The sequence below is a fragment of the Somniosus microcephalus genome, chromosome 1, assembly GCF_052327205.1.
Source record: "Somniosus microcephalus isolate GS21.2 chromosome 1, FLI_Smic_1.0, whole genome shotgun sequence".
Lineage (NCBI taxonomy): Eukaryota > Metazoa > Chordata > Chondrichthyes > Squaliformes > Somniosidae > Somniosus > Somniosus microcephalus.
In genome coordinates this window covers 222,225,677-222,241,332 of record NC_140987.1, presented here as the reverse complement: position 1 = coordinate 222,241,332, position 15,656 = coordinate 222,225,677, and the positions used below count along the sequence as shown (strand labels likewise).

The 15,656-nt window shown below is 43.0% G+C and overlaps 1 protein-coding gene across 1 annotated transcript in view; it reads right to left on the bottom strand.

Annotated features, from left to right (window-relative positions):
* The window catches only part of sv2ca (synaptic vesicle glycoprotein 2Ca), a 416,052-nt gene that overhangs the window by 373,878 nt on the left and 26,518 nt on the right, over positions 1–15,656 (bottom strand). Inside the window, exons 2-3 of the mRNA XM_085990666.1 lie at positions 7,475–7,550; positions 6,431–7,219 (exon numbers count right to left, since the gene is read on the bottom strand). Coding sequence (XP_085846792.1) covers positions 6,431–7,001 — 571 coding nt within the window. The 5' untranslated portion in view covers positions 7,002–7,219; positions 7,475–7,550. The remainder of the gene's footprint in view (positions 1–6,430; positions 7,220–7,474; positions 7,551–15,656) is intronic.

The window sequence follows — 15,656 nt, the reverse complement described above, 5'->3', positions numbered from 1 at the left end:
ATTTTGTTTAAGAAGCTCATTAATAGATGCAGCCATTTCATTATTGTATTAAAGAATGGGGCCGAAAATCCGCAGGGCTGATGTTCCAGTTTAAGTGCTGGGATGCGCCTGTCAGTGACCTTCATTCCTGACCTTGCCGGAGTACGAGAGGTCAGGGAGAGATCACCTTATTTAAATATTGCTGGCCACACCACTAGAGGTACCCACTATAGCGGGGGAGGCAGCAAGTGCAGGGGAGGCTTGTCACTTGTGCGAACAGCAACAGCCCAGCCACAGTTTCAAATCTCAAAGTGACTAAAGGCCCTGTTGTAAGGAGCTTGCCCCATTTTTTTTGGAGCTCTAGGCCATGACCCAGGCCTTGACCTCCATGTGCTCCTGCAGCTGCCAATATGCCTAATTTTACAGGCACAACAGCTGCTGCTGTTCTGCCAGGTCAGGTTGGAGGAAACCCCCAGCTTGGGAATCCTCCCCTGGCTGAGCCCCCTCTAACGCTGGTTTGGGGTGGACTCTGTCACAGATTCGCTCTCAGCATTGTGGACCCCACCATAGGGTCTGGTCCTAAATAGTTTGCCTCAGAATTCAGTACTGGGTAACTTTCTATTCAAAATCTATTTATTGTTGATCAAAGGGTGGACATAGGCAGTACAGTAATTAAAATACCAAATGACAACAAATTGTTTGTCAAAGTTGTGACAACAAAATAAATTGCAAATTACATTGAGTGTACGGCACAGAAACAGGCCATTCAGCCCAATTGGCCTGTGCCGGAGTTTATGCTCCACACAAGTCTTTTACCACCCTATTCCATCTCACCCTATCTGCATATCCTTCTATTGCTTTGTCCTTCATGAGCTTATCTAGCTTCCCCTTAAATGCCTCTATGCTATTCGCCTCAACTAATCCATGTGGTAGCAAGATCCACATTTTAAACACGCTCTGGGTAAAGATGTTACTCCTGAATTCCTTACTGGATTTATTAGTGGCTATCTTCTATTTATGACCCCTAGTTTTGGATTCCCCCAAATGGACTTGGATAGAGCAGAGAAGTGAGCCCAAAGATTTGCAGGGGTCAGAGCTGGAAACAGTACTCCAGATGAGGTCTGACCAAACCATTGTATAAGCCTATTATTGTGGCTCTAGTTTTGGAATGAATATCCAGGCAGTGTGGCCTTTACTATAGACAACTGTGCAGTTATGCGCATAGGCACTCTTACTCATGTTGCTTTCTATGCTTTTATTGAGTGTCAATTAAAGGTAACTGAGAAGGAGAATGTCTTGGCACTGAGCACTGACCATTCCCTCAACATTGAAATGTAGTGTCAGCATGCTCCAGCCAAGGCAAACAGGCTCCCGGCTACTGACTGGATATTAATTACAACCTAAGACCACAATAATAGATTTATACAAGGCTTTGGTTAGTTCTCATTTGGAATACTGTGTCCAGTTTTGACCCCATTAACTCAGGAAGGACATTTCGACTTTGGTGAAGGTGCAGAGAAGGACAACAAAATTATCGCTGGCCTGAGATCATTGAGCTATGAAGGTAGACATGATGTCTTGGGTTTTACTCACTAAATAATTGGAGACGTGGAGGGGATCTCATCCAGCTATTTACAATTATTAAAGGCCAGAACAATATGCATGTAGTGTGTTTAAGGTGATGGGGTTGGGTAGAACTATAGGTTATGCATATATAAACAGAGAGGAAGTAGGGAGTGAAGTTGCATGTCCATAAGTTTTACTTTACCCAGAGGGTGATTGACCTATGGAACAGGACTGCAATGGAGGTGCGTAAAGGCTTTACAATCCTTCAAGAAGGCAACAGATTTCTGGAAAACAGGCTGATATGGAGGTAGGGGTAACTTATTCTGGAATTAATGGTTTGGTGCCTCTGGGGCTTGCCTGTTTTCCCATCAGGGGTTGGAAATGAATTTTGAAACAGGACTCCTCAGTTAGCTACAGGGCTCTGTTTTTTTGCCTCTCCTAGCAAGTGAAGAAAGGAAGGGTTGTTGCATAGTGACTAAAACAGCCAGGTATGGGGACAAGCACATATGGCCTTATCTCATCCCAGACATATACGCGTAAGGATAAACCTGTACAGGGGAAATCATCTGTAGCAGAATCCAAATCTAAAGCAGCTGACCGCTGAAAAAAATGTTCCTTTAGATTAACAGTTTTTTGCTCATCCTTTCTACCTTTCTGCCCCCTTCCCAACTGGTAAAATAGATAAGGGAGAACCAGTGGATGTGGTGTATTTGGACTTTCAGAAGGCTTTCGATAAGGTCCCACATAAGAGATTAGCGTGCAAAATTAAGGCACATGGGATTGGGGGCAAGGTATTGACTTGGATAGAGAACTGGTTGGCGGACAGAAAGCAAAGAGTTGGAATAAACGGGTCATTTTCCGAGTGGCAGGCAGTGACTAGTGGGGTACCGCAAGGATCGGTCCTAGGACCCCAGCTGTTCACAATATATATTAATGATCTGGACGAGGGAATTGGATGTAATATCTCCAAATTTGCAGACGACTCAAAGCTGGGTGGGAGGGTATGCTGTGAGGAGGATGTTGTGAAACTCCAGTACGATTTGGACAGGTTGGGTGATTGGGCAGAAACATGGCAAATGCACTATAATGTGGATAAATGTGAGGTTATCCACTTTGGTGACAAAAACAGGAAGGCAGATTATTATTTGAATGGCAATAGATTGGGAGAAGGGGAAGTGCAAAGAGACCTGGGTGTTCTTGTGCACCAGTTGCTGAAGGTAAGCATGCAGGTGCAGCAGGCGGTTAAGAAGGCAAATGGTATGTTGGCCTTCGTAGCGAGAGGGTTTGAGTACAGGAACAAGGATGTCTTGCTACAGTTGTACAGGGCCTTGGTGAGACCACATCTTGAGTATTGTGTGCAGTTTTGGTTGCCTTACCTGAGGAAGGACGTTCTTGCCATGGAAGGAGTGCAGCGAAGATTCACCAGGCTGATACCTGGGATGGCAGGAATGGCGTATGAGGAGAGATTGTGTCGATTGGGCTTATACTCACTGGAGTTTAGAAGATTGAGAGGGGATCTCATCGAAACCTATAACATTCTGTCAGGCCTGGACAGACTAGATGCAGGAAGGATGTTTCTGATGGCTGGGGAGTCCAGAACCAGGGGTCATAGTCTAAGGATAAGGGCTAAGCCATTTAGGACTGAAATGAGGAGGAATTTCTTCACCCAGAGAGTGGTGAACCTGTGGAATTCTCTGCCACAGAGGGCGGTGGAGGCCAGTTCATTAAATATATTCAAGAAAGAGTTGGATATATTTCTTAAGGCTAAAGGGATCAAGGGATATGGGGAAAAGGCAGGGACAGGGTACTGAATTTGGATGATCAGCCATGATCCCATTGAATGGCAGAGCAGGCTCGAAGGGCCAAATGGCCTACTCCTGCTCCTATCTTCTATGTTTCTATGTAAATGCAAATGTAAGCCTTGACCTCGACTGTCAGTGGACCACTAAATCTCAGGGAATATTATGTGTGTGTGTGTGTGTGTGTGTATGTGCCAGCCTCTGTGTGTGTGTGTGTGTGTGTGTGTGTATGTATGTGCCAGCCTCTGTGTATGTGTGTATGTATGTGCCAGCCTCTGTGTATGTGTGTGTGTATGTGCCAGCCTGTGTGTGTGTGTGGTATGAGCCAGCCTGTGTGTGTGTCTGTGCCAGCCTCTATGTGTGTGTGTGTGTGTGTGCCACCCTGTGTGTATGTGTGTATGGCGTGTGTGTGTATGTTCCAGCCTTTGTGTGTATGTGCACATGCCAGTCTGTGTGTGTGTGTGTAAAAGCTTTTATAGATATGTAAAGAGAAAAAGATTGGTGAAGTCAAGCGTAGGTCCCTTGCGGTCAGAATCGGGGGAATTTATAATGGAGAACAAAGAAATGGCAGACCAATTAAATACATACTTTGGTTCTGTCTTCACAAAGGAGGACACAAATAACCTCCCAAAGATGTTGGGGAACATAGGGTCTAATGAAAGGGAGGAACTGATAGAAATCAGTATTTGTAGGGAAATGGTGTTAGGGAAATTGATGGGATTGAGGGCCGATAAATCCCCAGGGCCTGATAATCTACATCCTAGGGTACTTAAGGAAGTGGCCCTAGAAATAGTAGATGCTTTGCTGGTCATCTTCCAAAATTCAATAGACTCTGGAACAGAACCCATGGATTGGCGGGTAGCTAATGTTACCCCGCTATTCAAAAAGGGTGGTAGAGAGAAAACGGGGAATTACAGACCAGTAAGCCTAACATCGGTAGTGGGAAAATGCTAGAGTCCATTATAAAGGATGTAATAGCAGAGCACTTGGAAAAAAGTGACCGGATCGGACAAAGTCAACATGGCTTTACAAAAGGTAAATTGTGCTTGACTAATCTACTGGAATTTTTTGAGGATGTAACTGGTAAAATAGATAAGGGAGATCCAGTGGATGTGGTGTATTTGGATTTTCAAAAGGCTTTTGATAAGGTCCCGCATAAGAGATTAGCATGTAAAATTAAGGCACATGGGATTGGGGGCAAGGTATTGACTTGGATAGAGAACTGGTTGGCAGACAGAAAGCAAAAAGTTGGAATAAACGGCTCTTTTTCCGAATGGCAGGCAGTGACTAGTGGGGTACTGCAGGGATCGGTCCTAGGACCCCAGCTATTCACAATATATATTAATGATCTGGACAAGGGAACTAGATGTAATATCTCCAAGTTTGCAGACGACACAAAGCTGGTTGGGCATGTGTGCTGTGAGGAGGATGCTGAGAAACTCCAGTATGATTTGAACAGGTTGGGTGATTGGACGGAAGCATGGCAGATGCAATATAACGTGGATAAATGTGAGGTTATCCACTTTGGTGGCAAAAACAGGAAGGCAGATTATTATCTAAATGGCAATAGATTGAGAGAAGGGGAAGTGCAACGAGACCTGGGCGTCCTTGTGCACCAGTCGCTGAAAGTAAGCATGCAGGTGCAGCAGGCAGTTAAGAAGGCAAATGGTATGTTGGCCTTCGTAGCGAGAGGGTTTGAGTACAGGAACAAGGATGTGTTGCTGCAGTTGTACAGGGTCTTGGTGAGGCCACATCTTGAGTATTGTGTGCAGTTTTGGTCGCCTTATCTGAGGAAGGATGTTCTTGCCATGGAAGGAGTGCAGCGAAGATTCACCAGGCTGATACCTGGGATGGCAGGAATGATGTATGAGGAGAGATTGGGTCGATTGGGCTTGTACTCGCTGGAGTTTAGAAGAATGAGAGGGAATCTCATCGAAACTTATAAAATTCTAACAGGACTAGACAGACTAGATGCTGGAAGGATGTTCCCGATGGTCGGGGAGCCCAGAACCAGGGGTCACAGTCTAAGGATAAGGGGTAAGCCATTTAGGACAGAGATGAGGAGGAATTTCTTCACCCAGAGAGTGGTGAACCTGTGGAATTCTCTGCCACACAGGGCAGTTGAGGCCAGTTCATTAAATATATCCAAGAAGGAGTTGGATATATTTCTTAAGACTACAGGGATCAAGGGATATGGAGAGAAGGCAGGGACCGGGTACTGAATTTGGACGATCAGCCATGATCACATTGAATGGCGGAGCAGGCTCGAGGGGCCGAATGGCCTACTCCTGCTCCTATCTTCTATATTTCTATGTGTGTGTGTGTGTGTGTGCACATGCCAGTCTGTGTGTGTGTGTGTGCCAGCCTGTGTGTGTGTGTGTGTGCCAGCCTGTGTGTGTGTCTGTATGTGCCAGCGTGTGTGTGTGCCAGTCTGTGTGTGTGCGCTTCCATGTGTAAATGTGTTTTGTATATTTTCATTATTTTTCAGAGAGATGTGATTCTACATGTATCAATTTAGTGGCCAAACTTGATGTTACTGTAACAATGTGAAGCAATTCATTTGTAAAAGCTGAAATTCTTTTCAAATACTGACACACTGAAGAAACTGTCTAATTTATATTTGAAAGACAACTCGGTACTTGTCCATGATGACGTCCGCATCTTGTAATTGCTGTGATGGACAGCATTTGTTTTTGCATTTTTTATCTTAGTGTCTCAAAAATGATCAGACTTGAAAATGGATGCCAATGTTTAGTTTTAACAACATTAAAAATGAATACATATCGCTAAACCAGTGATAATGCAGGAAACTAACTATGGAGTTATTGCAGTTTAATATTTTCTCCTAGTCATCTCAGACAGTAGTTATTAACAACAAGAAACACTATCACATTTTCCACTTATATTTATATTTTTAGCAAATAATTTAATGATGGGAAAGTCAATGTAATATTGGACTTGGGCCTGACAAAATCATAAAACTGAATTAAAGGTTACAAAATATAACTCAAGGTGACTTACAGCTTTGTTCTTTAAAGAAAAACGGAATGGAATTCAAAGGAATAAAGACCAATTTAGTTACTCACCCAGCCATCCTGTACTGGAGTTTTCCACACACATATCCGTCTCGGCACTTGGCAGGACGAAACCCACCACAAACACCTCCACCCCATCAGCCATGAGAGACAATCCCAGCACAAAGAACAGTGCCCACTGGAAGCGGCCATGCCCGCACTCCTGAATGATCAGCTCATACTGCTGCGCCAGCTCCTCCTCATCGGCCCTCCTCTCAGCATCCAGCTCCTCGCGGTCCTTGTACTCATCTGAGACAGGTTGTCCTATGGCAACCTGGTTCTCCTTTCTTTGGCCCATATCTGGGATTCCCTGATACTCCCCTTCGTAAATCTCATCCTCCTCATCGTGGCCTTCAGTAGCATCACTTGATCCTTCATCTTCATGAGGTTCTTCTCCATAAGTCCCTCCGCGATAGTTGTAGCCCTCCTCATCTTGAAAATTAGCATAAGATGTCTTGGTGTATTCATCCTGTGTGTAGTCAGCTCCTTTGTTTGCTTTCTTTACCGTTTGCTTCTTGACTTCCTTGGCAATGTCTTTGGCACCCCTCATCAGGGTAGTCCTGTCCCTGTAAGCATCACCCATCCTTTCTCCAATCTTAGACGCCTTCCTTCAGTGAACAGACTGAACCAGACGATACAGAAAGTAGGAACCGCCGTCCAAAATTGGAATCTTGAGTTTGGGCTTCTGGCATTCAGTTTCTAACTGACACACTCAAAAAGCTCGGGGGTTTAGCGCTGGGGTTTCAGTGTTGTCAGCTAGTGATTGATGATTCTTTTTGTTAAATTCCCATCATCAGGGACCTAGCACAACAAAAGAATGAATGAAAAAAAGAACAATCAGAAATAACACCATGGCAGTTAAAATGACTGACTCCAAATGAGGTCTTACAGTGAGCAGAAAACAAAAATTATTACATTTGCTTACTTAATATTAAACACATATTAGTGATAAATTGAAATGCATGATATTTTCCTCTCCTCAGTTTATTTTTCATGCAATCTGCTACCCTAGCATGACGTAATTTCTCTTTTCAACCACGGATTGAAATGGTGTACCTGCTGGTGGAGTGAAGGATCAGCCAAGCAGCGAGAGGAGAAGCAGCAGCAGGAGTCTACTGATTGGATGGGGTGTCTGGTAGGGTAAAAAAAAAGAACATTCAGAGCATTAATTTCATAATTTTCCAGAAACATTCTACATTTTGAAGAAACAATGGCCCGGAATGTGTGGTGGGTAATAACAGCGAACGAACAACATTTGCTGTTATTACCCCTCCGAAACTGACCGCAACTTCAGGATTTAGCATATGCACATCCTAACGCGAAAATCCTGAAGTTGCGGTGGGTCATTCATTGCTCCGACACTGGCTGCGCTGTGGCCTCATCACCCACCTCCCCCACAGCCGGCAATCAGTGTAATCAGGGAAATCAATGAAATTTCCACGGTAATATCGCTGCTAAATACCCCACTAAAAGTTAGACCTTGTTGGATTAGGTGTAACTGGGGTTTTAACAGTGTATTGATTGCTAAACAAAAGTTGTGGCCCTGAAAAACTAATTTTAATTTTTTGGAGTGTCAAATTTACCCATTAATAAAAATTAAAATTTTTAAGAAACTTAAAAAAAAATTTTTTTTAATTTGTTCATCTTTATTTCAGGTATACCTGTTCCCCATGTGAGAGCCACAATCTTTGTTTTGCTCTCTATAACATTTTTAAAAAGTCAGAATAAAAGGAGCTTCTTCACTTCCTGGTTTGTGAGAATTCTACATTGCGATTGGCTGCTTAGACAATTTGTTGACATCACAGCAGCTCGCACTATGGAATTCCCACTAAACTGCACTGATCGCAATTGAACATCGGAAAAGCCAAACTTCTTGTCACAGAGATCGCAAAATCTTTGTGGGCAGCTTTCTTCGGGGCCAGTGGCAAATGCCTTTGCTTTGCTGCTGACCGCAAATTATGGGGCCATGATTTCAGTTGAATTTTATTGCTTTTATAGTCAGATTTTCCACATAAAAAAACTCTTAACCAGAATTACACTTGGAAGAACTTCTCATTCTCACAGATAGTATTTGATTTCCTAGTGGCACAAAATTTGGATTATGCACGATACTCTAGTTAGAAATTGATTGTGATATCATTTTTCAATATAAACAGCAATGGGTATTTGGAAAGTGTAGCACAAATGACCTCAGAGAAAATATATACATGGGCAGCACGGTGGCATAGTGTTAGCACTGTTGCCTCACAACGCCAGGGACCCGGGTTCGAATCCGGCCTCGGGTGACTGTGTGGAGTTTGCATATTCTCCCCGTGTTTGCGTGGGTTTTCTCCGGGTGCTCCGGTTTCCTCCCACAGTCCAAAGATGTGCGGGTTAGGTTGATTGGCTATGATAAATTGACCCTTAGTGTTAGGGGGATTAAATACGTGGGGTTACGGGGATAGGGTGGGATATGTGTTGGTGTAGGGGTTACGGGGATCGGGTGGGTTATGTGTCGGTGCAGGCTCGATGGGCCGAAATGGCCTCTATCTGCACTGTGGGGTTTCTGTGATTCTGTGACCCTACATGGAACTGATTAAATAGAAAACAGATCTTGTTGTCGAGTAAATATTTTTTTTTTAAATCGAGAAACTTTCAGATTTGAGGGCACTACAATATTTCAGCAGGAAACTGTGTACTTACTTTATCAAATCAAAACTTTGTACAATAGGAAAGGAAAAAAGGGAATATAGAAAACAAGGGAAATTCCAGCCATGGTCAGGCTGTATCCTAGTTAATTCTACCCCACCATGGAAAAAAATTAGTATTTTAAATGTTGGTGACTTTTAGGCACTGGTTCACTAAAGTACACTAAAGCAAAGTGTGTTTTAGTTAGCCTGGTCTTTATCACAATGGCTGTGTAGTACAGGTTCAAATACATGCCACATCCACTGGTTAAATGATAGCGCGTTAAAGTCTGGCAGAGGAGTTGATGAGACAAGCAGGTTTGATTCATGCTCTGCTTGGCATGCTGTTTCCACACACTTGTCCACTGCAATGAAACAGTGTCATGGAAGAGGTGACATTGTGCCTCCCAATATAAAATATAAATCATGGTCAGCCTCCGCAAAATGGGAAAACTATTTCTGACGCATTCAGAGTAATCCATAACACATTACACCAATGCACCAAACGGCAGCTGCATTTCAATCTGCATAACATCTTATGTGTGTTTATCTTGTCTTGTCTCATTTCATTAAACTTCTGTAGCTGTTTCACACTGGAGTATCTGGGTGCATCTATACTCCAGAAACATTCAAAACACGCCAGCCAAATCCATTGAAATTTTCTTATCAAGCAGTAATATACTTATATTAAGGCAGCAAGCAGCTCATATAAGGCTGTCTGACATATCAGTGGAAAGCCACTTGTTTTTTCTAGGGCTCCCAAAGACAGCTTTAAGAAAGGAGACTCCAATGTAATAATAATGATTACAAAAAAACTGCCTTAAATGCCTGTCTGGGAATAACAGAATAAAAACTTAAACAGTCCAGTGGGAAAAATTGTGTGACAGGGCCAATTATTTGCAGTGGATGCCAATGTTTTTAAGATATTCTGTTCTACAGCTTTATAGGCAAACTGTCCTTACTCTGCCTTGTACTTCTTAATTACTGTTATCTATGGCTTACTAATGAGAATATAATTATCTCTATTGGACTATACATAAAATAGTATCACACAAGGTATGCAGGATTAAGAACATTTAAAATGTAACAGTGGCTTGTTTCATTTCTAATTGATGATCTTTTTTCCACTGTATGCAATCGGGTGCCCTGATTACACATGCTCAGTATTTCAGCACTCTGGATAGCTCTAGGATCTGGTTACAAAAGGAAATTGCTATTGTGCCTCAACCTCCCAGGGTTGCTTTCCAACTGTCAAAATATCACAACTTACACTTCAAACTGATAAAGGAAATTCAAGACAGTTTACAAAATGCACTTTAACTGTTTTTCAGTCATAATATAAAGTTCAGGGTACTATTTCACACAACCTAATACACATAATTGTCACAAGTCCACATGTGCAGGGAATACTGTGGCTGCAAGTGAATAGGGAATAAGGAGTGCAGACTACTGCCCTTAAAGAGCTGTTTTTTCTTTCAATTGCTGGTGTCAATTCTGCTGACGGCTGGGAAGAAGATGAAGTGTTTCTAAGGGCCAAGAATCAGAATCACCTCCTTTGATGAGGGAATGCCAGATGTATTGCTGGGGGAAGTGTAACAGAGGAAGGTGTCAATTTTGAAGCAGGCACAAACCCTCCTCTCAGAGCCAATGTGCATGGGGAAAATGCAGCTTCCCACAGCCATAGGCCATGGGAGCAGATGAGAAGGAAGTTCTCTGGCCTCAGGAAGAGTGCCAAGATTGACAATAATTTGGCAACTAAAATTAAATGAATGCCTGCAGTATGCATGCACCAAACACTGAGCGCTAACCAGGTACAGGATCAGCAACATAGCATGGCAAGCCTTGGCAAAACCCTTCAAGCCTTTTCACCCAAACTACAATATCTGTAATGCTTCAGCAAGAACCGGGTGACTGCCAAAGGGAAAGACTTCAATTACTCACACAAAAGCTGAATGTTTTGACAAATCCACATTGCTTTTCAAACTATTTGCATGCTGTATAGTAACCCCTTCACACAATGCTGAATGCAGGCTGGGCACCGAGGAGCACTCCATGTGACATCCAAATGCTGAAAGTGCCTGCTGCCCACAACCACCAAGACAAAACCAACACTGGGTGCAATCTAGCCAACCTATGCCACCTTACCTACCATGAAATGGTCACCTTACAAATTGTGAGTGTGATGGTCGTAAAAAGGTGAGGGCAAGGGAAAGCTGGAAAGCTTATTGGCTTTATGTTGCAGGACCCATGGATGTATACCTTACAGGGTTGCATACAAAGCTGAACTTATTACCAACTAGAGTGTTTCATGCAGCCCTTTGAGAATCTTCAATGCTCCCTGTATGCTATGGCAGAGACTATGCAGAAGTGTAGCTCTGAGATCTGTGCAGGCATGAAAGAGACTTGCGGAAACATGCAGTCCACCATGGAGCATGTGGTAATTCCATAGCCACCTACCGAGGAGCCCCCCCAAGGACAGAAAGAAAAAGCACAGGGGCAGTTCTGCTGACCAACACTGTGACTGCTGCTTCAATGTTTACTTCTCTAGGGCTTGACCCTGTTGAGAGTGCTGGCACAGTGGACTGGCATAAAATGAAGGCATTGTGGCTGCTGCTTGGGTATCGCACATTCACCTGCATGATTCTATTCCTGTGGTCTGACACCACCTGTAAATTGATGGAGTCAAAGCCTTTCCTATTCATATATTCAATGGGTTGTTGTTAGGCACCTTGATGGTTACATCTGTGCCATCAATAAGGTCCTGCACTTTAGGGAAGCCTGCCAACTGCTAAAGGTGCTGCATGCTGTTGCCTCCTTTCCATGGGGAAAGTGAAAAAAGTATCTTCCCTGGAAAACAAAGCTTTTGTCACCTGCATTAGTGGATGAAGTATGGCTAATGTGGCAAATTTCACCAGTGTTGGCTTGAAAGAACCCAGTTGTATAAAAGGTCAATGCTATGGTGACAACAATGGGTACCAGGCTCCAGTAGATGGCATAACTTGGTGATAGCCTCCCTTGTGAAGCAGTTATAGTGATGGTAGGTCTGCTCAGACACGACCGGGTAGGTAGACCTGGGTCTTAAAACTTGGTTCCTGGGTCACTTCTAAGTAGGCACCTGACACCTGAGGTGTAAGTGCACCTGCCTTTCTTCTCTCTACCGGTACTCTCTCTCCACATCCAAACAAGCATTGGAAAGCTGAGTGCAATGCCCATACTGAGCAGTGTGGTTCCATCTAAGATGCAACAGCAAACAACAGCAGTAATACAAAATCAATAATGCAGAAATGGTAGTATAAAAAGTCAAACAATTAACCGAATTGCAAATCAGCACAAAGCTTTAAGAAAACCAACTTCTCAAGCAAGCAGCATGGAAGCCTATAAACTATGGGAGTGAAGAGGTCAGAAAACTTAGAATTCATCATGGTATCAATTTAAACACATTTGCATTAAATTAAGGGGTGTAATGAGGCCTGCACATGGTTTTATTGCAGCTTCCAAAAAAAAATAAACATATCTCAATTCAGGCAATGCGGATAGTTATAATGCTGGTCAATTCTGCGATGCACACGTGCCGAATACATGGGTGTGCTTCACCAGGGGGGAATTAACCCTTAAATATACTGATTCCTCTCCTGAGAATTCATATATTTAAAAAATTCAAAAGTAACACTTGGCTACTCAACCATCTGGAATTTTCTGAAACATAGGTTTAGAAATTCATTGGCGCTATGCCCGTTTTTCAGGTGCAAAACAGGTTTTTAAGCTTCCAATACAGTGGGCAACATGCCACACACATGTCGCACTGGAAGTGCGCTGCCTGTTATATTGTTAAAAGCCAAAAAAAGAGGCATCCAGGGCCTGCATTTCCCCCTTTTCATATGCAAATATGGGGCCTTACTGATAAACTTCTTGCTATAGAATACTATCCTAATTTTAACTAACTGCTTTTTCAGTTACAATACACATATTCCCAATAAAATAACACTGGTTTTCCAATGGATTCCAATTAGATGAAAATGCTAAAGTTTGTTTTGTGTGGAGTATTTTTTATACAAAATTGCAGAGAAAGCTAGTCCCTATGTTCCTAGGTATAAACTAAAGTGCACAATACATAAAAGCAGTTTTGACGGAAGGTCATTGACCTGAAACGTTAACTCTGTTTCTCTCTCCACAGATGCTGCCTGATGATCTAAGTGTTTCCAGAATTTGCTGTTTTTATTACACAATATATAATTTCTGATATGAGTAATCACAGAAACTCTAGAAACATAGAAATATAGAAAAATAGGAGCAGGAGTAGGCAATTCAGCCCTTCAAACCTGCTCCGTCATTTAATATGATCATGGCTGATCCTCTATCTCAATACCATATTCCTGCTCTCTCCCCATACCCCTTGATGTCTTTTGTGTCTAGAAATCTATCTACCTCCTTCTTAAGTATATTCAGTGACTTGGCCTCCACAGCCTTCTGTGGTAGAGAATTCCACAGGTTCACCACCCTCTGAGTGAAGAAATGTCTCCTCATCTCAGTCCTAAATCACAGAATCACAGAAACCCCACAGTGCAGATAGAGGCCATTTCGGCCCATCAAGCCTGCACCGACACATATCCCACCCGATCCCCGTAACCCCTACACCAACACATATCCCACCCTATCCCCGTAACCCCATGTATTTAATCCCCCTAACACTAAGGGTCAATTTATCATAGCCAATCAACCTAACCCGCACATCTTTGGACTGTGGGAGGAAAACGGAGCACCCGGAGAAAACCCACGCAAACACGGGGAGAATGTGCAAACTCCACACAGACAGTCACCCGAGGCCGGATTCGAACCCCGGTCCCTGGCGCTGTGAGGCAACAGTGCTAACCACTATGCCACCGTGCTGCCCTACCCTGTATCCTAATACTGTGACCCCTCATTCTAGACACTCCAGCCAGGGGAAACATCCTCCCTGCATCCAGTCTGTCTAGCTCTGTCAGAATTTTATACATTTCAATGAGATCCCCTCTCATTCTTCTAAACTCTAGTGAATACAATCCTAGTCGACACAATCTCTCCTTATACGACAGTCCTGCCATCTCAGGAATCAGTCTGGTGAACCTTCGCTGCACTCCCTCTATGGCAAGTATATCCTTTCTTAGGTAAGGAGACCAAAACTGCACACAATACTCCAGGTGTGGTCTCACCAAGGCCTTGTATAACTGTAGTAAGACATCCTTGCTCCTGTACTCAAATCCCCTTGCAATGAAGGCCAACATACCATTTGACTTCCTAACTGCTTGTTGCACCTGCATGTTTGCTTTAAATGACTGGTGTACAAGGACACCCAGGTTCCTTTGTACATCAACATTTCCCAATCTATCACCCTTTAAATAATAATCTGCCTTTCTGTTTTTCTTACCGAAGTGGATAACTTCACATTTATCCACGTTATACTGCATCTGCCATGCATTTGCCCACTCACTCAACTTGTCTAAATCGCCTTGAAGCCTCTTTGCACCCTCCTCACAACTCACAATCTCACCTAGTTTCATGTCATCAGCAAACTTGGAAATATTACATTTGGTCCCCTCATCCAAATCATTGATATAGATTGTGAATAGCTGGGGTCTAAGCACCGATCCTTGCGGTACACCACTAGGCATAGCCTGCCATCCTGAAAAAGACCCGGTTTTCCCTACTCTTTGTTTTCTGTCTGTTAACCAATTCTCAATCCATGCTAGTATATTACCCCCAATTCCATATGCCCTAATTTTGTTCACCAACCTCTTGTGTGGGACCTTATCGAAGGCCTTCTGAAAATCCAGACACACCACATCTACCGGTTCCCCTTTGTCTACTCCACTAGTTACATCCTCAAAGGACTCCAATAGGTTTGTCAAACAGGATTTCCCTTTCATAAATCCATGTTGACTCTGCCCAATCTTACTATTAGTTTCTAAGTGCCCAGTTATTGCATCCTTTAATAATAGATTCCAGCATTTTCCCAACTACTGATGTAGGGCTAACAGGTCTGTAGTTCCCCGTTTTCTCTCTCCCTCCTTTCTTAAATAGCGGGGTTACATTTGCTTTCCTCCAATCTGCAGGAACCGTTCCAGAATCTATAGAATTTTGGAAGATGACAACCAATGCGTCCACTATTCCAAAGGCCACCTCTTTCAAAACCCTAGGATGTAGGTCATCCAGTCCTTGGGATTTGTCAGCTTTTAGTCCCATTAATTTTGCTAGTACTGTTTTTTTACTAATAATAATTTCTTTAAGTTCCTCATTCTCGTCACACCCTTGGTTTTCTCGTATTTCTCGGAGGTTTTTTGTGTCTTCCTCCGTGAAGACAGAAACAAAGTATTTATTTAATTTCTCAGCCATTTCCTAATTCCCCATTATAAATTCTCCCGTCTCTGACTGTAAAGGACCTACATTTACCTCCACCAGCCTTTTCATTTTCACATACCTATAGAAGCTTTTACAATCCGTTTTTATATTTTTCGCTAGTTTGTGCTCATATTCCATTTTCCCTTTCTTTATTAATTTCTTGGTCCCCCTTTGCTGATTTCTAAAAAGATCCCAAT